Consider the following 23,828-nt stretch of genomic DNA (forward strand, 5'->3'; position numbering starts at 1 on the left):
GATCTTCAGATCTTGAGAATAATCCATTTAAAGATATAGGTAATTTCCAATGACTAAATTCCCGAGTACAGTGTGTCCTGAGTCATTTCCTGTATATATAAAACCCTGATCAGATACTAGCTGGGCGGGCGGGGGTGTGATAAAGAAAGGTGTTGTAGAGAAAACATATATGATTATAAAAAGTGATACGTGGTTTTCATTTCATATTTTGGCAACTTTCTCATCAATATTTTCTCATAGCTCTTTTCTTGAATTACAGATTTGTACACACGACATATGTTGTAGTTTAGTGCTGCTTTGCACAATTAATATCCCATAGCCTGTGTTTTTACGAATTTATGGCTGTGTCCCAAACGGCACCGTATTTTGACCAGCGCCCCCTAGTGCACTATGTATTGAATATGATGCTATTTTGAACAGAGGCTATATATTGATAATGAAAAGGTCCTTGATGTTACAAAATATTTTGATTTCTGTAGAAAATAAATGTATGCTTGTGTAAATAACTGATTTTTGTTTTTCTATCAAATAAACAGTATGTTATCAGTGCATAGTACACAAATACGGGTCTGTACAAGTGTAAGACTGATACAGCTTCTGTAAAGTGTAAATTTTTTGATTTTTTATCTTCTCATTAATATTTACTTTAATATTGATGTTACTAGTTTTTGTTTTTATATTAGCTACAGATTATTGTAACTCCTACATAGGACATACTGTATGTTATGCATATTCTGAATGCTTTGCTTTTTTTGTTTTATTGATAGGCCTATCTGGTAAAGGAAAAGGTCCTTGATGTTACAGAAAACATTTAACTGATTCAGAAAACAAAACTTTAATTCGTGTGTATTGTATTTGTATCTAATAAACCACCTTACATTACAACGCATGCTGGTGTTGGGTAATGCGCTACAAATTGTAATTACGGTAAACAACCCCTCCCCTATCCTGTTGTGTGTGTCGTCATCTCGCTCTCAGGGAAGGGGAAATAGGAAATCTGTCGGGAAGGAAAGGGGAAGCGTAGTGAACAAACCGAGGAACATACCTATAATCTATTCTAGGTTGGTCCTTAAAGAGTACACAATCCATGGCGGTTTATCTATTCACGTTTAACGTTAGTTTACACATATTTATGTAATCTAGGTAAAGCTATTTGGTGAATAGTGGAAATTCGACTTCACTACTCGGTCGTGCAGTGGGGCAAGAACGCCCAGAATTGGAATTGCAAACACTTGCTACCGCAGCAGTTGGACATTTCAGTCTGTTTCGATAGGCCTGGATCCCTGTTCAAACGTCTGGGGACTTGCATGAAAACAACAAAAGAACCACCCGAAATTGGTAATTCAGTACTTTGTTTTTCAATGTTTGTCTTTCAATCATTTTATATAAGTGTCTGAACGTAATAATAAAAGAGTTAACGTTAGCTAGTTAGCAAGCGGGTGCTAGCTAACGTTAGCGGTGTTGTAGTTTGTGGTTAGCTAGATGTCTACTGTTAGCGAATTTGTAACTTATCTATAGTATAGCTACTGTAGTTGGCTGTATTTGTTTAACACTCATTGCACTATTGTCCAATAATAGCGTCTTGCTTAGTTACCTATTCATAAGCTAACATTAGCGTAAAACAATCGTCGTTAGCTCGTTGGCTGGTTTGCTAGCAAAAACTAACGTTCGCTTGAGAGAGAACCAAGAGTGTAACAATTTGTGTAAAGTTTGTCACCTAGTTACCCAACAAGCAATTGAGCTATGTGAAGTTTACAAAATGATTTACCTAACAAACATTTGATGGACTTCAGTTCCATGTATTTGACTGACTCCCGGCAGACAGTACTTGGGGATACTGTAGTCGGTAGGTCAAAATCCGTCGGGGAGAGTGAACTACCAGCTACCCCTTACACACGGACGTTAGCCAGCCAGCTCGCTGACGAAATATGAGTCAAAGTCCACGTTAATCATTTTATCATAGGTCTATCACATCACCGGCATGTGTAGAGGGAGTTTTTGCTGTGTTTTCTCATGCTGTCAATGTCAATCAGTGGTGTAGCGTTAGTGACTCTTGTGAGAAGTTGTTATCGACTAGCCAAAGTAGCTTTCTAGCGTTACATTGTTTAGGAAGGTTTTGCTCTGTCCTTAACGTTCTCTCCTGTCATATTGCCAAGAGTCTTTGTAAGAAACGCCTGTGAAAGGATGGGATATATCAAGATGTATGTTGTGAAGGCATGAAACACCTGCAAGGTGTACAAACTACTGCTGTAACGTTACAGTAATAATTGTCTAACACCATCCGTGTTTATTGTGGTTTTTCCTTTTCTGTTATGAAGGAGAGGCTCCCTCTTTCATGTCTTGGATTTCTTTTATGTATTCAGAATGAGAGGAAGAGAGGAACCTGTTTTGTGGGTTTTGGCCAAGTTTTTGGAATTAGATGCTTTTACATTTTAGTCATTTAGCAGACACTCTTATCCAGAGTGACATACAGGAACAATCAGGGTAAAGTGCCTTGCTCAAGGGCACGTTGACATATTTTTCACCTAGTCGGCTCAGGATTTGGACCAGCAACCTTTCGGTTACTGGCCCAACACTCCTAACCGCTAGGCTGCCTGCCAATGGGTGGGGTAGAGTGTCAGGTGTGGTTGTTTCATTTACACTCATGTTATATAGTAAGACTTCAGAGTCCAACTGTGATGCTTTTGCCACCTTCTCAGTTTACACAATTCCAATGCAAGGTCTCCACCAGACGTGACCAGGGCCATGTATTGGTTCCTTCTGCTTTTATATTGTTTGCTACAGTTTCATGGTTTGTCGCTCCTCACTACCAGTATCTATTGATCAAAAAGAGCGCCATACACATGTCAAACTATCTTAGCTGTAAGGGGGGAGTTCCAGCGCAACACAGCGAAATGTTTGACATTTTTGTGTATTCAAAACTCCCCTGCGGGTGTGTAGACATTGACCAGTTGACATTTGGGAGGAGGAGAAGGAACGTGTTATTACATGCTCTCTTCTCAATAGTTGTAGTTTACTTTTCCCCCTTCACCAAATTGAAAACTTCTAATTTTACCCTAAAAATGAAATGTGTGAAATGACTGTAGCCCAGCAGCCTAGCTCCAGCACACAGGCAGTGCTTTTTATGCCAGGGGGATCATTTATGAACCTCTGTAATGGCGGGCTATGGGTGTGGCCCAGACACACGGAAGTCTGCTTTTAGTGTATTTGCACCTTCCTAGGCTTGGCACTACAACTGAAGGCTTGGCGCTACACCTGAGATGTGTTTATATTTCAACTGTTATCTCTGTGTTTAAAAATAATAATACAAAAATCATTTGCCGGTGGTTTTCATAGCGAACATGTCAGCCATCGGCCATTTCATTTCCTGGTCACCTTTACTGGTCGTGCATGACTCCACTCTACCTGTATGTAAACAACGGGCGTGGCTATTTCACATTGTCTTCCCTCCGTATATTTGATTGAGCATGTCATAATACTGCTGTGTAGCTGACTCCCTTCACCCCAGTCAGAGAAGGAACTTTTTAGTGTTGCTTGGAACTTGGAAGGTCTGTCTTGCACTGCAGCACTGCTCAGTGTGTGTGTGTGTGTGTGTGTGTGTGTGTGTGTCAGAGGCCACCATACTCTGGCCAGTATTTAGTTTGCCTGCGGGGAGTGTTTCATAGTCCGAAGTCTAGGAGTGGCGCTGGTGGTGTTTGGATCGATGCCAAGGCTAAAACACACACCCACACCAACTGCACGTCTCTCTGTCACCAGCCATTCAAATGTGTCTGAGTCAGCAGCACCAGTATAGTAACCAGACCACAACAAGACTTTACCACACAGCACCAGTACAGGGACCAGACCACAACAAGACTTTACCACACAGCAGCAGTACAGGGACCAGACCACAACAAGACTTTACCACACAGCACCAGTACAGGGACCAGACCACAACAAGACTTTACCACACAGCACCAGTACAGGGACCAGACCACAACAATACTTTACCACACAGCACCAGTACAGGGACCAGACCACAACAAGACTTTACCACACAGCACCAGTACAGGGACCAGACCACAACAAGACTTTACCACACAGCACCAGTACAGGGACCAGACCACAACAAGACTTTACCACACAGCACCAGTACAGGGACCAGACCACAACAATACTTTACCACACAGCACCAGTACAGGGACCAGACCACAACAATACTTTACCACACAGCACCAGTACTGGGACCAGACCACAACAAGACTTTACCACACAGCACCAGTACAGGGACCAGACCACAACAAGACTTTACCACACAGCACCAGTACAGGGACCAGACCACAACAAGACTTTACCACACAGCACCAGTACTGGGACCAGACCACAACAAGACTTTACCACACAGCACCAGTACTGGGACCAGACCACAACAAGACTTTACCACACAGCACCAGTACTGGGACCAGACCACAACAAGACTTTACCACACAGCACCAGTACTGGGACCAGACCACAACAAGACTTTACCACACAGCACCAGTACAGGGACCAGACCACAACAAGACTTTACCACACAGCACCAGTACTGGGACCAGACCACAACAAGACTTTACCACACAGCACCAGTACAGGGACCAGACCACAACAAGACTTTACCACACAGCACCAGTACAGGGACCAGACCACAACAAGACTTTACTACACAGCACCAGTACAGGGACCAGACCACAACAAGACTTTACTACACAGCACCAGTACAGGGACCAGACCACAACAAGACTTTACCACACAGCACCAGTACAGGGACCAGACCACAACAAGACTTTACCACACAGCACCAGTACAGGGACCAGACCACAACAAGACTTTACCACACAGCACCAGTACTGGGACCAGACCACAACAAGACTTTACCACACAGCACCAGTACAGGGACCAGACCACAACAAGACTTTACCACACAGCACCAGTACAGGGACCAGACCACAACAAGACTTTACCACACAGCAGCAGTACAGGGACCAGACCACAACAAGACTTTACCACACAGCACCAGTACAGGGACCAGACCACAACAATACTTTACTACACAGCACCAGTACAGGGACCAGACCACAACAAGACTTTACTACACAGCACCAGTACAGGGACCAGACCACAACAAGACTTTACCACACAGCACCAGTACAGGGACCAGACCACAACAAGACTTTACCACACAGCACCAGTACTGGGACCAGACCACAACAAGACTTTACTACACAGCACCAGTACAGGGACCAGACCACAACAAGACTTTACCACACAGCACCAGTACAGGGACCAGACCACAACAAGACTTTACCACACAGCACCAGTACAGGGACCAGACCACAACAAGACTTTACCACACAGCACCAGTACAGGGACCAGACCACAACAAGACTTTACCACACAGCACCAGTACAGGGACCAGACCACAACAAGACTTTACCACACAGCACCAGTACAGGGACCAGACCACAACAAGACTTTACCACACAGCACCAGTACAGGGACCAGACCACAACAAGACTTTACCACACAGCACCAGTACTGGGACCAGACCACAACAAGACTTTACCACACAGCACCAGTACTGGGACCAGACCACAACAAGACTTTACCACACAGCACCAGTACTGGGACCAGACCACAACAAGACTTTACCACACAGCACCAGTACTGGGACCAGACCACAACAAGACTTTACCACACAGCACCAGTACTGGGACCAGACCACAACAAGACTTTACCACACAGCACCAGTACTGGGACCAGACCACAACAAGACTTTACCACACAGCACCAGTACTGGGACCAGACCACAACAAGACTTTACCACACAGCAGCAGCCATGACATGGCCTGACTGGGCACTCAGTAAAATACTGGGGAATCAAGTTTTTGTGTGGTCCTTGCATATTACAAACCAATCGCTATAATACACTTATTATTTCCATGTATTATTGAAACATACTGATCAGACCTAATGTCAGTGGTAGCTAACTGCTACTGATTGAGATTACTTTTGTACCTGTAGATTTAACTGGTCACTCTGAGCCTCTTTTTAGTTATTTTTAACCCTTATTTTACCAGGTAAGTTGACTGAGAACACATTCTCATTTACAGCAAGGACCTGGGGAATAGTTACGGGGATGAATGAGCCAATTGGAAGCTGTGGATGATTAGGTGGCCGTGATGGTAGGAGGGGCCAGATTGGGAATTTAGCCAGGGCACGGGTTAACACCCCTACTCTTACGACAATTGCCATGGGGTCTTTAGTGACCACAGGGTCAGGACACCCGTTTTAACGTCCCGTCCAAAAGACTGCATCCTAAACAGGGCAATGTCCCCAATATCTGCCCTGGGGCATTGGGATATGTTATTTTATACCAGAGGAAAGAGTGCCTCCTACTGGCCGTCTAACACCACTTCCAGCAGCATCTGATCTCCCACCCAGGGACCGACCAGGACTAACCCTGCTTAGCTTCAGAGGCAAGCCAGCAGTGGTATGCAGGGTGGTGTGCTGCTGGCATTGATTGAGAGCGGTTAGTAGTATTTCCCTGCAATCCTACATGTTCACTGAGAGAATGCATCATGCACATTGGTGGGTTAGTTGTGTGTGTGTGAGAACTGTGTAGGGTCGGGGGCAGTAAATGACGTATCTGTCTAATACCCATGCTATCCCATCAGTGGACACACAGGATTCACCGCTGGGCTAACTGCTTTATAATGGAGGGGCTAATGATGGCCTCCACCTGCACTTCTGGCCTGGACTGGTTAGAAACATCAGCGTTATGGTGATGAAGCCTGATGTTCAGAGATCTCCATATATGCATATAGCCTAGGCTAGAGACTTTATTCTCCTTGAAGAGGGAAATGATTTCCACAGCCTGTAAGTAAAGTAATATAACATAATCAGCACAGAGATCCCAGATGTGGCCTAGCTTAACACAGAAACGCACTACAACCATACATGGTGGTGAGCAAAACTTTAGGGTGCATTACGGTGTCTCAGCCTGATATCACTGGTGTCTCTTTCAACAGCCTTTAGGGTGGCTGAGCGTGATATCACTGCTCTCTCTTTCAACAGCCTGTAGGGTGACTGAGCGTGATATCACTGCTCTCTCTTTCAACAGACGTCGGGTGTGTCTTACAACACAATCTCTAGAAAGAACCTATAATCTTAGCCAACTAATATCACTGGTGTCACCTTCAGTCTCTTTCAACAGCTGATAGTGTAGAAAGAACCTAGAATCCTAACCAACTAATATCACTGGTGTCACCTTCAGTCTCTTTCAACAGGCTCCCGAGTGGCACAGTGGTTTAAGGCTGCATCTCAGTGCTTGAGGCGTCACTACAGACCCCCTGGTTCGATTACAGGCTGTATCACAACCGGCCGTGATTGGAAGTCCCATAGGGCGGCACACAATCGGTCCAGCGTCGTCCAGGTTTGGCCGGTGTAGGCCGTCATTGTAAATAAGAATTAGTTCATAACTGACTTGTCTAGTTAAATAAAGGTCAAATAAATAACCTAGAATCCTAGAAACATACCTGGCATGCTGAGTGAGGTCAACATTACATGCAGCACATTGAAGGTGACAGAGCCTAATATCACTGGTGTCTCACCTCCGGTCTCTTTAACTGCTGCTGCGTCTGTCTCACAACACAGTCGCAGGCAGTGTTTAGACCACTAATTGGTCTTTTGACCAATCAGATCAGCTCTGAAAATATCTAATGTGATTTGGTCGAAATACCAATTAGTGGAAAAAAGGTCCGACTTGGTCTGCCTGTTTAAACGCAGCCCTAGAATCCTAGAAATCTGGCACATGATTTTAGGGGCAAGGCAATTTGGCCTTCAAGAGGTGCCCAATCTGCCAGGGCACCAAGGCCAACTGCTAGGTCAGTGTTCTTTTTAAGGAACTCAGTCAGGGTTTCAACTTACTCTTGAAAGTTGTAATAGTAGAATGCAATTTTGATATTGGGTAGTGCATCATCAGTTTTCCTCCTGTCATGTCAGTCATTGCATACCTTAGAGCTATTTGTAACGTGTCGGAAATGTCCAGATCAACTAGCCCATGTCAGCTAATGTTTTTTAGCTAGGTTTTTTTTTTGCCCATAGATTTTGTTGAGTCACTCAAATATCACATGAATACACGTTAGACATGGCAAAATGTATAGAATTGCAAGAATATGAGCTTTAAAATTGAAAAAATTTCTCTGCACCCAATGACAAAATGTGTTTTAATTGCAGAAAATGAGCTTTAAAGCAGCAACATTTTCTCTCCTCCAACAAGAGGGGTGTGAACAATTTATGTCATGGACATTCCTGCAGTCAGCATGCCAATTGCACACTCCCTCAACTTGAGACAGCTGTGGCATTAGGTTGTGTGACAAAACTGCACATTTTAGAGTGGCCTTTTATTGCCCCCAGCACAAGGTGCACCTGAGTAAGGATCATGTGTGTTTAACCAGCTTCTTGATATGCCACACCTGTCAGGTGGATGGATTATCTTGGCAAAGGAGAAATGCTCACTAACAGGGATGTAAACAAGTAAAAAAATAAATAAATTATGAGAAATTTACTTTTTGTGCCTATGGAACATTTCTGGGCACCAACACTTTATATGTTGCGTTTTTGTTCTGTGTGTGTGTGTGTGTGTGTGTGTGTGTGTGTGTGTATACAGTACCAGTCAAAGGTTTGGACACCTACTCATTCAAGGGTTTTTCTTCATTTTTACGATTTTGTACATTGTAGAATAATAGTGAAGACATCAAAACTATAAAATAACATGAAGTAACCAAAGAAAGTGTTAAACAAATCAAAATATATTTTATATTCTTCAAATAGCCACCCTTTGCCTTGATGACAGCTTTGACAGGTCTAACGTCTTCAATATGCCCCTCAGAATTGGAAAAGGAGGAGGACATATGGCAGCACCCCGATGTGTCCTTCTTCACTAGTAGCCTTCCCTCGGAGCTGCAACGCCTGTGAGAAGGACCAGATCACGTAACGGGCATTGGCTAATAGCAATTGAGATATCTGGGAGAGGTGCTTTGGAGCAGGGCGATTGGCAGCCGGGAAAAGGGAATTATAATTATTATGTTCAGCCCGAGGGCACAACGGGCACTTTGGCTGCAAGCCATGGATTTTCTTTAGGGGGCATTACGGCCACACAAGGGGGCATTACGGCCACACAAGGGGGCATTACGGCCACACAAGGGGGCATTACGGCCACACAAGGGGGCATTACGGCCACACAAGGGGGCATTACGGCCACACAAGGGGGCATTACGGCCACACAAGGGGGCATTACGGCCACACAAGGGGGCATTACGGCCACACAAGGGGGCATTACGGCCACACAAGGGGGCATTACGGCCACACAAGGGGGCATTACGGCCACACAAGGGGGCATTACGGCCACACAAGGGGGCATTACGGCCACACAAGGGGGCATTACGGCCACACAAGGGGGCATTACGGCCACACAAGGGGGCATTACAGCCACACAAGGGGGCATTACAGCCACACAAGGGGGATGCCACCGGGAAATTCGAGGCCTGCATGTGGTGCAAGGCTAGCCACTTTAACCTGTCCTGTCCTGCCTTGTTAAGTGTGTATTGTACCTGTCAGTGGAAACCGATGAGCCCAATTAAATGCATGACCTACTTTTGAGGTACCTTTGAAAATATGTGGCTAACTGAGCATTCTTTCTATAACTACTGCTGTACACACCTTTTCTATTCATAGACTGTATATATACACCATCATATTTTTTATATATTTTTTTATTTCACCTTTATTTAACCAGGTAAACCAGTTGAGAACAAGTTCTCATTTACAACTGCGACCTGGCCAAGATAAAGCAAAGCAGTGCGATAAAAACAACAACACAGAGTTACATATGGGGTAAAACAAAACAAAAATCAAAAATACAACAGAAATACAATTAATATACAGTGTGCAAATTTAGCAAGTTATGGAGGTAAGGCAATAAAATAGGCTATAGTGCAAAATAATTACAATTTAGTATTAACACTGGAATGATGTGCAAGAGATGATGTGCAAATAGAGATACTGGGGTACAGATGAGCAAAATAAATAACAATATAGGGATGAGGTAGTTGGGCGGGCTAATTTCAGATGGGCTGTGTACAGGTGCAGTGATCGGTAAGGTGCTCTGACAACTGATGCTTAAAGTGATATACAGTGCCTTCAGAAAGTATTCAGACCCCTTGACTCTTTCCAAATTTTTTTACGTTACAGCCTTATTCTAAAATTGATGAGGGGGAAAAAACTGTTTAATCAATCTAAACACAATACCCCATAATGACAAAGCAAAATCAAAATGGAAATATCACATTTTACATAGTACTTTGTTGAAGCACCTTTGGCAGTGATTACAGCATAGAATATTCTTGGGTATGACGTCAGAAGCTTGGCACACCTGTATTTGGAGAGTTTTTCCCATTCTTCTCTGCAGATGCTCTCAAGCGCTGTCAGGTTGGATGGGGAGCGTTGCTGCACAGCTATTTTCAGGTCTCTCCAGAGATGTTAAATCGGGTTCAAGTCTGGGCTCTGGCTGGGCCATTTCAAGGACATTCAGAGACTTGTCCCGAAGCCACTCCTGCGTTGTCTTGGCTGTGTGCTTAGGGTTGTTGTCCTGTTGGAAGGTGAACCTTCACCCAAGTCTGAGGTCCTGAGCGCTCTGGAGCAGGTTTTCATCAAGGATCTCTCTGTTCTTTGCTCCGTTCATCTTTCCCTCGATCCTGACTAGTCTCCCAGTCCCTGCCGCTGAAAAACATCTCCACAGCATGATGCTGCCACCACCATGCTTCACCATAGGGATGGTGCCAGGTTTCCTCTAGAATTCCTTAGAATTTTGGGGGGATTTGTCTGTATTGTTTTGTATTGCTGGGTATTTACTGCACTGTTGGAGATGGAAACAAGCATTTCGCTGCACCTGCGATAACATCTGCAAAATATGTGTACGTGACTAATAACATTTGATTTGAGATATGAAATCATTAGAGGAATGGAAATAAAGTCCCCTTGCCCTTGCAACCACTCCAGGGCTGAGAGGTGGAGAGAGAGGTGGAGAGAGGGGTGGAGAGGGGTGGAGAGAGCCCGAGGGATAGAGGTGGAGAGAGACCGAGGGATAGAGGTGGAGAGAGCCCGAGAGAGAGGGATAGAGGTGGAGAGAGCCCGAGAGAGCCCGAGAGAGCCCGAGAGAGCCCGATAGAGGTGGATAGAGGTGGATAGAGGTGGATAGAGGTGGATAGAGGTGGATAGAGGTGGATAGAGGTGGATAGAGGTGGATAGAGCCCGAGAGAGCCCGAGAGAGCCCGAGAGAGCCCGAGAGAGAGGGATAGAGGTGGAGAGAGCCCGAGAGAGAGGGATAGAGGTGGAGAGAGCCCGAGAGAGAGGGATAGAGGTGGAGAGAGCCCGAGAGAGAGGGATAGAGGTGGAGAGAGGTGGAGAGAGAGGGATAGAGGTGGAGAGAGGTGGAGAGAGGGGGAGAGAGGGGGAGAGAGAGGGAGAGAGCCCGAGAGAGAGGGATAGAGGTGGAGAGAGAGGGATAGAGGTGGAGAGAGGGATAGAGGTGGAGAGAGCCCGAGAGATGAGTGAATAAATGAAAAAGTGAAGGATTAGACACAAAGACAACCTGAACAGCTGAGGCAGGATGTGACATGCCAGAACTCCTGTTGGAATGTGTGACGGAGGTGTGTGTGAGAGCGAGAGAGAGGGGCGAAAAGAGTAAGGAGATTAAGCAAGTTCACTGAAACTTGATGTTCTGTTTGCGTTTTCAAGGATACAGCTCATGTCACCCTGACCAGATACCAGACTTACTGTAATACACACGTCTCTTTGTTCATGGAATCACCACAGACAGCTGCAGATTGTGAGGGGGGTTGCTACTGTGCAGTAAGGAATACAGTCAGTGGCTGAAAATGATTTTGTCGGCTGGTCCTCCGGTATGACTAGAGCTCAAGAGGTATCTGATTCCACGTAGGCTAATGTGGTTCTGAGTCAGTTATGTTTTGAACTAGGTATGTGCACAGTTATTCGAATATTCAAATATCCGAATGGACGTTAGTATTCTAATATGTTTGTGAGTATGACCTTTTTTTTTAGGTCTATTTCTTACATCGAAAAGGCTTTTTCTAAATTACATTTTAATATCCATGTGACATTGTTACATACAAGGATATACCATGACATTTCAAAATCTTAATTTAATAAAACAGCAAACTTTTCAATGTAGTTGAGTTTTTATGACGTGCACGGTGCGCCACATAGACTGGTGGCCTTCACTGTGTAACTTCTTTATGTTGGCCAATCACAGAGGCTCAATGTGGAGCCAGGGTTCACTAATGCAACGCTAGATGGAATAAAATTACGGAATGAAAAGTTAGCGAAATGAGAGGGAGTAGGCTACAACCAGCAACCAACAGGTAGGCTGTTGTTTTATCTGAATGGGCTTGGGGAGAAAGTGCAGCATGTTGCTGTGGCAACTCAATATTAGGAAGGTGTTCCTAATGTTTTGTATACTCGGTGTATAGTTGGCTCGTTTCTCTAGGCTACTCTATTCAAGACAGGCACTTATATGATGATACATTAAATAATGATAAATAAGATTGTGACTGCTACCAGTTAGCTAGTCTTGGCTGTAGCTGAGTTGCCTTGGCGTCTCTCCTCTTCCTCCGTCTGCTCGCTCCCTTCTCATACGTTACTAACCGGCCCATCCGCAGCAATAGAGTGCCAGCCTATCTCCGTCAAGCAGAAGTGCTCAGGTTAAAAACTTACGGTTAAAAGATCACATGTATTTTGAATATCCGGATATCTGACTAACATTCATGATACTATTCGAGTAGTGAAATTATTTCAAACCCCCATTCTTATTTTTTTACTGATTTCCCAAGACTTGACCAGGAAGTTAATCTCTGTGGGTTTACGGTTGGTCCAGTTGGGCCAAGTGTTCTGTTCTGAATGCTCTAGCTATATTTGGCTCCTCGAAAACATAACATTTTGCTTGTGGTTCTGTTCAAGTTAAAGGTCCAATGCAGCTGTTTTTATCTCAATATCAAATCATTTGTGGGTAACAATTAAGTACCTTGCTTTGATTGTTTTCAATTAAAATGGTCAAACAGAAACAAAAAGAGCTTCTTAGCGAAGAGTAATTTCTCAAGCAAGAATGTAGCTAGGACTGTCTGGGAGTGGTCTGAGTGGGGAGGGGAAAACTCAAAACGAGCTCTTATTGGCAGAGAGGTTTGGAACTCTTTGTTATTGGTCTATTAACCAAAACTCCATCCCACCAAAACAGGCTGAAATTCCAGGTGGTCTTTTCAAACGGCTCTTACACTAAAAGGGCATTATCATCATTTACACAGTATTATTCCAACCTCCATAGTGTGAATATAAACCACTGTAAAATCATGTTTTTGACTGCACTGGGTCTTTAAGTTCCGTTCTGTCTTTTACTTTTGTTCTAGTTTCTGGTTCTGTTTTGGGCTCAGTCAGGAGCTGACGGGTGTGAGCTCTGGACTCAGAAATAGACTTCTAGAACCCGCGGCTCTCTCTCATTGTTTTCTCTCTCCGTCTCTCATTCTCTCTCTTTCTCTCGCTCTCGCACCTGCCTTTCACCTGCCTCTGTGGAAGACAAGAGGTGCTAACGAGTACCACCTGCCACGGCCCTTCCCTAAGAACATGTGATTCTCTCTCTCTCCCCCCAGTCATCACACTCCTATTGTAACTCGGCATATTTCATTCTGCTTCTACCTCTCTTCCTCCTCTTCTCCTCTCCCCCTTCTCGCCTTCTCTTTCCTGTATCTCCCCGCCCTCCCTCTCCTCCCTATCTCTCTCCTCCTGCCCTGCCTGCCTCCCTCTCCTCCCTATCTCTCTCCTCCTGCCCTGCCTGCCACCCTCTCCTCCCTATCTCTCTCCTCCTGCCCTGCCTGCCACCCTCTCCTCCCTATCTCTCTCCTCCTGCCCTTCCCTGCCTGCCTCCCTCTCCTCCCTATCTCTCTCCTCCTGCCCTGCCTGCCTCCCTCTCCTCCCTATCTCTCTCTCCTCCTGCCCTGCCCTGCCTGCCTCCCTCTCCTCCCTATCTCTCTCCTCCTGCCCTGCCTGCCTCCCTCTCCTCCCTATCTCTCTCTCCTCCTGCCCTGCCCTGCCTGCCTCCCTCTCCTCCCTATCTCTCTCCTCCTGCCCTGCCTGCCTGCCTCCCTCTCCTCCCTATCTCTCTCCTCCTGCCCTTCCCTGCCTGCCTCCCTCTCCTCCCTATCTCTCTCCTCCTGCCCTGTCTGCCTCCCTCTCCTCCCTCTCTCGCTCCTCCTGCCCTTCCCTGCCTGCCTCCCTCTCCTTCTCTCCTCTCTCTTTCCTCCTGCCTTGCCTGCCTCCCTCGCCTTCTCTCCTCTCTCTCTCCTCCTGCCCTGCCTGCCTCCCTCTCCTTCTCTCCTCTCTCTCATGCTGTTCATCTCTGAGTGTGGAGGTGATTAGCATCCTGTCACCCTGCTGCTTCTCTGTACAGCATCACCGTAATGTGTGTTTGTGGGTTAACTCTCGCTCTCGCTCTGTTTGAATAGAACTGAGTATGGAATGTGGTTTAAAAACGGTTTCTTCTGTGTGTGTGCCAGGTTAACTCTGTCCTTCCTCTTTGTGTGGTGCTATGTGGTTTAACCCTGTCATGTCCTCTCAGTATGGTGCTAGGTGGTTTAGCCCTGTCCTGTCTCCTCAGTGTGGTGCTTGGTGGTTTAACCCTGTCCTGTCCTGTCTCCTCAGTGTGGTGCTAGGTGGTTTAACCCTGTCCTGTCCTCTCAGTGTGGTGCTAGGTGGTTTAACCCTGTCCTGTCTCCTCAGTGTGGTGCTAGGTGGTTTAACCCTGTCCTGTCTCCTCAGTGTGGTGCTAGGTGGTTTAACCCTGTCCTGTCTCCTCAGTGTGGTGCTAGGTGGTTTAACCCTGTCCTGTCTCCTCAGTGTGGTGCTAGGTGGTTTAACCCTGTCCTGTCCCCTCAGTGTGGTGCTAGGTGGTTTAACCCTGTCCTGTCTCCTCAGTGTGGTGCTAGGTGGTTTAACCCTGTCCTGTCCCCTCAGTGTGGTGCTAGGTGGTTTAACCCTGTCCTGTCTCCTCAGTGTGGTGCTAGGTGGTTTAACCCTGTCCTGTCTCCTCAGTGTGGTGCTAGGTGGTTTAACCCTGTCCTGTCCCCTCAGTGTGGTGCTAGGTGGTTTAACCCTGTCCTGTCCTCTCTACTCAGTGTGAATGGAGCAGTGTGAGAGTGCCGCCTCTCTCCTGGCCTCTGTGCGTGAGCAGGAGCGGCAGTTTGAGCGTCTGACTCGTGCTCTGGAGGAGGAGAGGAGGTGTGGAGGCACCCTCCCGCGCCCTCCCCCCACTCTACAGGTAACGCCCTCGCCCCCATGGGATCACCCATCACCCCCATAGCCATCATGGTATCACCCGTTCTGTCTCGCCTCACCCCAGCCGTTTTACCATCGTCCCTCCTTGTTTCATCATCCTCCAACCGTCCTTGGAACTATCCATGCCATCACCTCCATAGCTGCCATTAGGGTTGCAAAATTCTGATATCTACCAGGAGGGAATAAGCAGGAAATTGGAGGATTTCTGGAAAACCTGTGGAATTTTTGTAAAGTTCACTGAATTTTGCAATCCTAGTCTCCATGGTATCACCCATCGCCTCACCCCAACTGGCTTACCGTCGACCCGCCTCGTTCCATCATTGTTCAACCCTTCCTGTAGCCATCATTGATCCACCCTATCATGACAGTCCGCTTCAGTCCCTCATGCTGTCAGGCTGGCCTCTGTCCCAGGCCATGGTGGAAACCGCTTTGTGTCGAACTAACCCCCAGCTCATCTCTGTGTATGTGCATGCCATGTGAATGTAGCCTGGTGCCTGGTCTCACATCTGGTTGTTCTTGCAGTTACGCATTGCAACAGACTTGTGGTTCAGGAAGGTTACAGAACATTACAGATCGTTCAGATAGTAGGGTTGGGCGGTATCCAGATGTTCATACCGTTTCTATACCATACCGGGTAGACGGTATTACCAGAAGTGCACACAAGGGGCGCTATAAAAAAACTAACTGATATATGTATTATTATTTTTACGCACAAAGCAATTTAGGCAACAGGGATCTTGATACAGGAGGGGATTGAAAGTCTCTAGTCTGGGTACCAGTCTTTTTAGCTAACATTCCACTCTTTGCCACTCCAAAGAGACTGGCCATTCGGCAATCTCAACGTTCGATGTGCAGCTGGATTTACGGCAGAGTTGCGATTGGAGGATAGCTGTGAGGGTTATCGAATCAGGATCAACTGCTCTGTTCTCCTCGAACTCATTAACGGTAGAATGTTCATATTTGAAGATGGCAGAAAGGTCAGTCTCTCTCGATGACGAGGAGTGGCAAGGAGTGGAATGTTAGCTACAGAGACTGGTACTCAGGCTAGAATGTCTCCGCTGTAACCAAGAAGCTTGATCTAGACATCTAGCCACTTAGCTAGCAAGTCAGCAAACCAAATGCAAAGCTGGAGCCCTGAGCTGGATATAAACGATTTGACACATCTTAGACGACTTATAGTTATCCTTAACTTAAGCAGTGGCGTAGCACGCAGCCCCCGCCTCGGTTCCCCCAACCCCCCTCCAAAAAAATAAATAATAATATTTGTATTTATTTTCATAAACTGTATTAAAAATCATACCGTCGGCATTCCGAAGTACCCCGGTGTACGGTATAAACGGTATATATCACCAAAGCCTATCGGATATAAATATATCATGTAAAAACAGACATGTTTATCTGTCAGGTAGAATAGGGGAATTCGTGTTGGCTCTATTCGTTACATTTCTATCTGCAACTTTAACTTCACTGAATACACCCCTGCTCTTGTTCAGTCTAGGTGGGGAACACCAGTGAAACACATCTGTTGATCTCCTGCCCCCCCCCCCCCCCCCCCTCCAAAGGGAAACGGGTCCAGTTAGACTGGTCTATTTAAAGCACAGGGGTGCTGTGTATTAGGCTTGGGTTGTATCCAGATTTTCATATGGTTATGCCGTCCTTCTCTCATACCAGGATTCACAAGGGGGCGCTAAAAACACAAGAAAAGCCCATTGGGCCTCTATTACCAGAATGCTAACACATTTTTTACAAACAAATAGTGAAATCACATAGACGCTGTTAGCTAAATGCTAACGAGTGAAAATGAACATAAACTAATTGCAAAGATAGGCGAATCCAGCTCATAAAGTTATACAAGCATTGCTAGTAGCTACTGAATGTCATTTCTGGTGACATTTACATGCGAAAGTGAGAAATTGTGCAAATGAACGAAGTTGTGATGCATGCTTTTCTGAAGGAAGAGCAGCGTGTGCACACTGGGCAGAGGGGAGAACGGAGGAGAAAAATCCCCTTTATTTTTACACATTCTTACCGTTGCCCGCTTGATTCATAACTGGTTGGGTTTTGTCCAATCCCTGGACTATGTTACTGTCTACAATGTTCACTTCCTGTTTAGTGTCTGTGACTCAGTGTCCGTCTCCCCTATCTGAACGTAGTGACCGCATAGCTTTAGATAACTTGTGAACACACACACACACTGCCTGGTAAGCAAACACACTGAGGCGTGTAATTTTACCACCCTCAGCCATTTTATAAACACACTACATGTAAAACACAGTCACGTAGTCTCCTCTCCTCTCTCTCAGGGTTGGTCTGGTCAGTCAGTGTTGTATCTCTGGAGAACAGACAGAGGGTTGGAATGTGCCTGGTCTTCACCCTGTTTACATAGCTGACAGGCGCACACACACACACACACACTGAGACACACACACACACTGAGAAGCACACTGACACAGCCGACCACCCACTGACAGGTTCTCACACGCCCTGCTCTCTCTGAGGTTCTCTCTCTCTTTCTAGCTGGCAACACTGTAGCTCTAAACCGGTCTGTCGTCCTCCTCCATGACTCACCCATTCTGTCCATCCATTCATGTTTTTTAATTCGCTTCATCAATTGTTGGATTGTTTTGTCGACTTTGTATTTACTGTATTTCTGCTTAAATGACTTGATGTTCTGCGGGATGTCTGGGATTGACTGAACGGGATAGTGGTTTGTGGGTGTTGTCCCTGTGTGTGAAATGAGCCTGGGGCTCTGATGTAATGACATTCTCTCTGTGTCCTGCATTAACCTTCTCCTCTGAATGTTTGGAATAACTCTGCTCCTCCTTGGCCACTGGCCACTGCGGTCGACACACACACCACACACACACACACACACACACACACACTGTGTCCTCTTGTGTAAACAGCTCCCATCTTCCCCTCTGCTCTACAGAATGGCCGTGTTTCTTGTGATGCGGACATAGAGAGGCTCACACTGAACGAGGGATACGTCAACGGGACACATGTAAGCTGTGTGTCTGTACCTGAATATGTATTTCTCTTTGTCAGTTGTGTGTCTGTCAGTCTTTATGTATCTCTGTGTGTGTGTGTGTTCACCTGTGTTAATTAAGTCTGCTAGTGTACATTTGATGTGAATCCTGTGTGTGCGTTTTATATTGTGTGTGTGCGTTTTATATTGTGTGTGTGTAACGGTGTCTGTCTCTGTTCTTCAGTACAGGATGGAGCCGGGTCACGCCGTTCAGGAGACGTTTACCGTGGAGGAGGACCCTCAGGAAGCTCCCCCCGTCATCTCCGTGGAAACCAGCGAAGATGGCACCACGCGCCGCACAGAAACTACGGTACTATCTTTACACACACACACACACACACACACACACGCACACACGCACCACACACACACACCACACACACACACACACACCACACACACACACACACACACGCACACACGCACACACACACACACACACACACAGTTGACACTTGAGGATTGTGAATTACATTAGCTAATTGACTGACCATTTCTGCCTCCACACCTCCTACTTTCTCTCTTTTATATTTTCTTCTCTTTCTCTCCCCTCCTCCTTTTCCTCTCCAACCTCTCTCCCCCTCCCCTGACTCGTACGGTCATTCACACCATGTCCGACACTAACCTTGTATCTGTTTCTCCTCTCCTCCCTTCTCCCCCCTCTCCTCCCTCCTCCCCCTCTCCTTCCTCCTCCCCCTTTTCCCCCTCTCCCACCTCCTCCCCCTCTCCTCCCTCCTCTCCCCAGGTAAAGAAGGTAGTGAAGACTACCATGACTCGTACAGTCATCCCCTCTGTGTCTGACAACCTCTCCCTGGATGGAGGGGGGTCTATGACAGGTATGGGGGGTTACACCACCCCCATGGAGCGGGTCTACAGACAGCCAGGGCCTCCCATGGACTACCCCACCAACACCGTGCCCCGAAACTACCAGTACGGACCCCCGGCGGGGTACGACGACTACCGCCAGGGCCCTCCCTCCATAGGGGAGACCTACGCCAGCCTGAGCAGGGGAGCACGCATGGACGACCGCTACAGGTAGGATAGATGAAGATGACAGAGAACTCTTCTGTGGGATCTGTTGTTTCTTAACCATAGGAGTGGAGTTGGGAGACAATAGATATATCATCTCTTTTCCCCCGCTCTCCTCCTCAACGCTCCCCTCTCCTCTCCTCTCCTCCCCCCCCTCTTCTCCTCTCCCCTCCCCACTTCTCCCCCTCCAGGCCAGCGGATGGGTACCGGACCCTGGACTCAGGATACAGAGCCATCAGCAGGAACCAGCTGGACCCATACGCAGCACAGCCACAGGTGGGTCGTGTTAAATAAAGTGGGTCGTATGGCCAATGTGTTGTTGCTGTGGAGACTGCAGAGTGTGTATTAACGTGTGATGATATTGTATTGGTCAGGTGGGTCGTATGGGCAGTGCGTTGGAGCTGTCGGGGATGCAGAGGTTTGTCGCGGAGCCGTATGGTCTGGAAGATGACCAGAGGAGTGTGGGATATGACGAGGCAGACTACGGCATGGGACCGGCCATCCACTACGGGACAGTACCACGCAACCAGCACGCCTTTAACCACGGACCGCCCCGCAGGACAGGGTACAGACACCAGTGTGTGGAGGGAGGGTGTGTGTGTGTGTGTGTTGATCTGAAAGGTTGTGTGTGTGTGTGTGTGTGTGTGACATTTCTGTCGCTGAATTTGTGCCTTTAATGTCTGGTCTCCCTTTCTCTATCCCTGGTTGGTTATTCAGTCAGTGTAGTGTCCACTCCATACTAACCCCTGTCGGTGTAGTGTCCACTCCATACTAACCCCTGTCGGTGTAGTGTCCACTCCATACTAACCCCTGTCGGTGTAGTGTCCACTCCATACTAACCCCTGTCGGTGTAGTGTCCACTCCATACTAACCCCTGTCGGTGTAGTGTCCACTCCATACTAACCCCTGTCGGTGTAGTGTCCACTCCATACTAACCCCTGTCGGTGTAGTGTCCACTCCATACTAACCCCTGTTGGTGTAGTGTCCACTCCATACTAACCCCTGTCGGTGTAGTGTCCACTCCATACTAATCCCTATCTCTACTTCCCATCCCATCCCAGGAGTAGTGTCCACTCCATACTAACCCCTACCTCTTCTCTCCCCTCCCAGGAGCTATGAAGGGACTCTGGATGGAGACATGAGTGGAGCTGGGGACATGTACTACTGGGGTGGTGCTCCCCTGGCCCAGGGAGAGAGGGGTAGCATGGCCTCATTGGACAGGTGAGACTCCTTGGTGGCATATATTTTTGATATATCAGGGGTATTCAAATCCAAGCCTGGAGGTCCGGACCAGGGCCTAAAATGAACACCCTCCACCTGCCGAACGCGGGTAGATTTTGGCATTGGCGGGTCAGATGTCTATTTCACCAGCCACGTTGGCAGGTGATCAGGGCTCCACAGTTCGTGCATTTCACTCACATTTGTGAATACAAAATTGTTAAGTATGATCACATTTATAGTCAATTAAATGCTGCAGTAGCTGTTTTCAAAGTATTTCTGCCGTTTTGTTTCATAGCTGGTAAATTCATCGCACAAAGTCAAAGAACTAGGAATCCTATAGCCTTTCCCACGTCGCACTGCAACACTGCCTGGCAGGGGGCTGGGAGCCTGTGAAGAGCTGAGTGAAAGATTCATTTTTAGCAGCGCTGCGCACAGGAATAAAAGTTAATCTAATTGACTTGAAGCTAAAGTCTACTGAAGTGAGACTGTGTCCTTGTGTTCCTTGGCTATTTACATGTGTTTTGTTCACAAGCGAGGTTGTTTTTCAATGTTTTGAGTTTTAAATGCTAGAGAAGAGAAAACAACCCTGCTGCCAGTCAGGCACGAACATGAATCCAGGCGCGTTACCACGGTAACCTCCCGCCCTTAACGGGGCAGGTGATCATTCTTGTTAAAAGACTCTGGTCACAAAAAATGAAATGAAACAATATACCTCATTACTTCTTACTGGTAATACATGTATTGTTTTAGAAACATTACAAAGCATGCTCATCTGTTTTCTTTGTGTTTGGTTGGTGTAATTTTAGGGGGGGGGGAATATTTTGGCTGGTAAAAACTCTGAGTGGCTGGTAGATCTTTAAATCTACCTGCCACAGTGGCTGGTGGAACAAAAAGTAAATTTTAGGACTTGTCCGGATTACTGCTGGTTTTCTGTTCTACCTGATAATTAATTGCACCCGCCTTGTGTCCCAGGTCTAAGTCAGTCCCTAATTAGAGGGGAAGAATGATATTCAGCAGTAGAACTAGATTCAAGGTCCAGATTTGGAATTTACCTTCACTACTGTAAGTCGCTTTGGTTGAAAGTGTTATATATATATATTCTCTTATCTCATTGGCCAGCACCCTGAGGAAAGGCCCCGCCGCCACTTCCTGGAGACAGCCTGAGCTGCCGGAGGTCATCGCCATGCTTAACTACAGACTGGACCCCGTCAAGAGCAACGCTGCCGCATACCTGCAGCACCTCACCTTTAAGAACGACAAGGTAATTTATACACCTGCAGCACCTCACCTTTAAGAACGACAAGGTAATTTATACACCTGCAGCACCTCACCTTTTAAGAACGACAAGGTAATATATACACCTGCAGCACCTCACCTTTAAGAACGACAAGGTAATTTATACACCTGCAGCACCTTACCTTTAAGAACGACAAAGTAATGGGCATGTTCCTCTGCCCAGGTGTTGCTGACGCCTGCCAGATCTTACAACGCCTGTATATTTTATGTATCGGCTAACCACATCATATGTTAAAGCACTCAGTTAGTCGATGACGTGGCACGTAACCATTGGTTGATGCAAGCAACGTCTGAGCAGGGGAACGCGACCAATACACCTCACCTTTAAGAACGACAAGGTAACATGTGACTTGCTCTACATAATCAGTCACATTGACCCAAAAACCATTTGGAATTTTAGACAGTGCTGGAAAGAAGAGAATGTTAGCTTTGTAATGAGGCCAACATGATCTCTCTACTCCAAATATCAAACGAGTTACGTGCCATTTACATGTAGAGTGTCCCCACACCAACTAAGTCAAAGTTTGCAGTTACTTTTAAGACATTTATTCAAAGAATGAATATCAACTTAATACAAAACATAATACATGAAATCCATTAACATGTTCTTTCTTTCTCTCTCACACACTCACACACTACATATAAATTCCATCTTGCTCTAACTATACTGACATAGTGTCTGTCTGCATCGTTGTCATGTGCACATGTATACGTACCCACATGTGAACACATACAAGCAACAGAATGTATTGGCTACATTCACTTATGTTCACACGTACATGACAGAGAAACACGTGCACGTCTCATGTTCATGCCACGACATGTGCGAAGACTACATGCGGTGTGCACGTGTTTGAACGCATGTGTACGTGCACATGCATGAAACGCCCATGTCAAGCAACTTGGATGCAGTGTTGAAGTAAAATCATCTCAAGCAAATGTGGTGATACTCAAAGGAACTCAAACAACATTGAAATTGGATCAATTGTATATATATTTTTATATACATATCCCGTTTAGAATGTGTTTTGTGATGCGGTTCACAGCAGCACTGACAGATGTGTTGGCATGACAACTGCGTCAGAGTTGTGAACGACATATCCTCCTCCCCTCCCTTGTGTTCCATGCTGGCTGAAGACCTAGCTAGCCAGTAACGTGCTAACACCAGACACGGATGGAAGGGGAAACGTATAAGGATCTTTGCCATAGATGAAGAGGGTAAACTTGTAATTATAGTTGCTGACACCCTACAGTCACATTTTGGCACCAGTGGAGTAGCTATCTATCTATATAAACCACGCTCCTCTGCAAACTTGCCTTCTCTGATGTTGGTTACAAGGCAGTACTTATGCAAACACACCTTCTCCGATGTTGGTTACAAGGCAGTACTTATGCAAACACACCTTCTCCGATGTTGGTTACAAGGCGGTACTTGTAACCAACATCGGAGATGGCGTGTTTGCGGAGAGGTATGGTTTATATAGCTAGATAGAATGTTTCACTGCAGATAATGTCCTCTGATGTTTCCTTTCTTTTGTTGGCTCCTTTTTGAGCTGACCGTTTCCTTGCAGAGGTTTCCATGGAACCAGCGATCTTGCCAATGAGCACTAGATGTTTTTCATCTGAAAGATAAGACGAATAGCAATGTATAATTCTTTAACATTCAGTCATCGTTATAATCTATTCTAGTAAATACATTTAGTAATATCAACACACTTTCTATAACACACAAATTACACACAACCTGCACTCATTGAAATGCATGCGTGAACACACACACACACACACACACTTTTACTAGTATTGTAAATGGGCCATGTTTGATATTAAAGGTATG

General features: G+C 46.2%; 1 protein-coding gene across 4 annotated transcripts; it reads left to right on the forward strand.

Annotated features, from left to right (window-relative positions):
- Positions 1 to 476: 476 nt before the first annotated feature.
- On the forward strand, positions 477 to 22,352 carry LOC311125545 (catenin delta-1-like). Of its 4 annotated transcripts, none has more exons than XM_084199582.1 (8): positions 477 to 1,338; positions 18,350 to 18,421; positions 18,635 to 18,755; positions 19,191 to 19,480; positions 19,666 to 19,750; positions 19,849 to 20,039; positions 20,585 to 20,695; positions 21,815 to 22,349. In XM_084199582.1, coding segments are annotated over exons 2-8 (975 nt in total). In that variant the 5' UTR covers positions 477 to 1,338; positions 18,350 to 18,419; the 3' UTR covers positions 21,990 to 22,349. The 4 variants fall into 4 exon arrangements, with proteins under 4 accessions (XP_084055708.1, XP_084055706.1, XP_084055707.1 ...); XM_084199580.1 differs by lacking the exon at positions 477 to 1,338 and adding an exon at positions 11,706 to 11,998 and having other exon boundaries at positions 18,630 to 18,755; XM_084199581.1 differs by lacking the exon at positions 477 to 1,338 and adding an exon at positions 12,013 to 12,115 and having other exon boundaries at positions 18,630 to 18,755.
- Positions 22,353 to 23,828: the final 1,476 nt, after the last annotated feature.

The sequence above is a fragment of the Coregonus lavaretus genome, assembly GCF_964263955.1.
Source record: "Coregonus lavaretus genome assembly, contig: HAP1_SCAFFOLD_6656, whole genome shotgun sequence".
NCBI classification, from domain to species: Eukaryota; Metazoa; Chordata; class Actinopteri; order Salmoniformes; family Salmonidae; genus Coregonus; species Coregonus lavaretus.

Excerpts from the sequence above, each read along its gene's own strand:
- LOC311125545 (XM_084199579.1), top strand. The coding sequence starts at position 15,263 with ATGGAGCAGTGTGAGAGTGCCGCCTCTCTCCTGGCCTCTGTGCGTGAG. Across the intron at positions 18,422-18,629 it reads GATACGTCAACGGGACACAT|TACAGGATGGAGCCGGGTCA; the intron begins GTAAGCTGTGTG and ends TCTGTTCTTCAG. Across the intron at positions 19,751-19,848 it reads CATACGCAGCACAGCCACAG|GTGGGTCGTATGGGCAGTGC; the intron begins GTGGGTCGTGTT and ends TGTATTGGTCAG.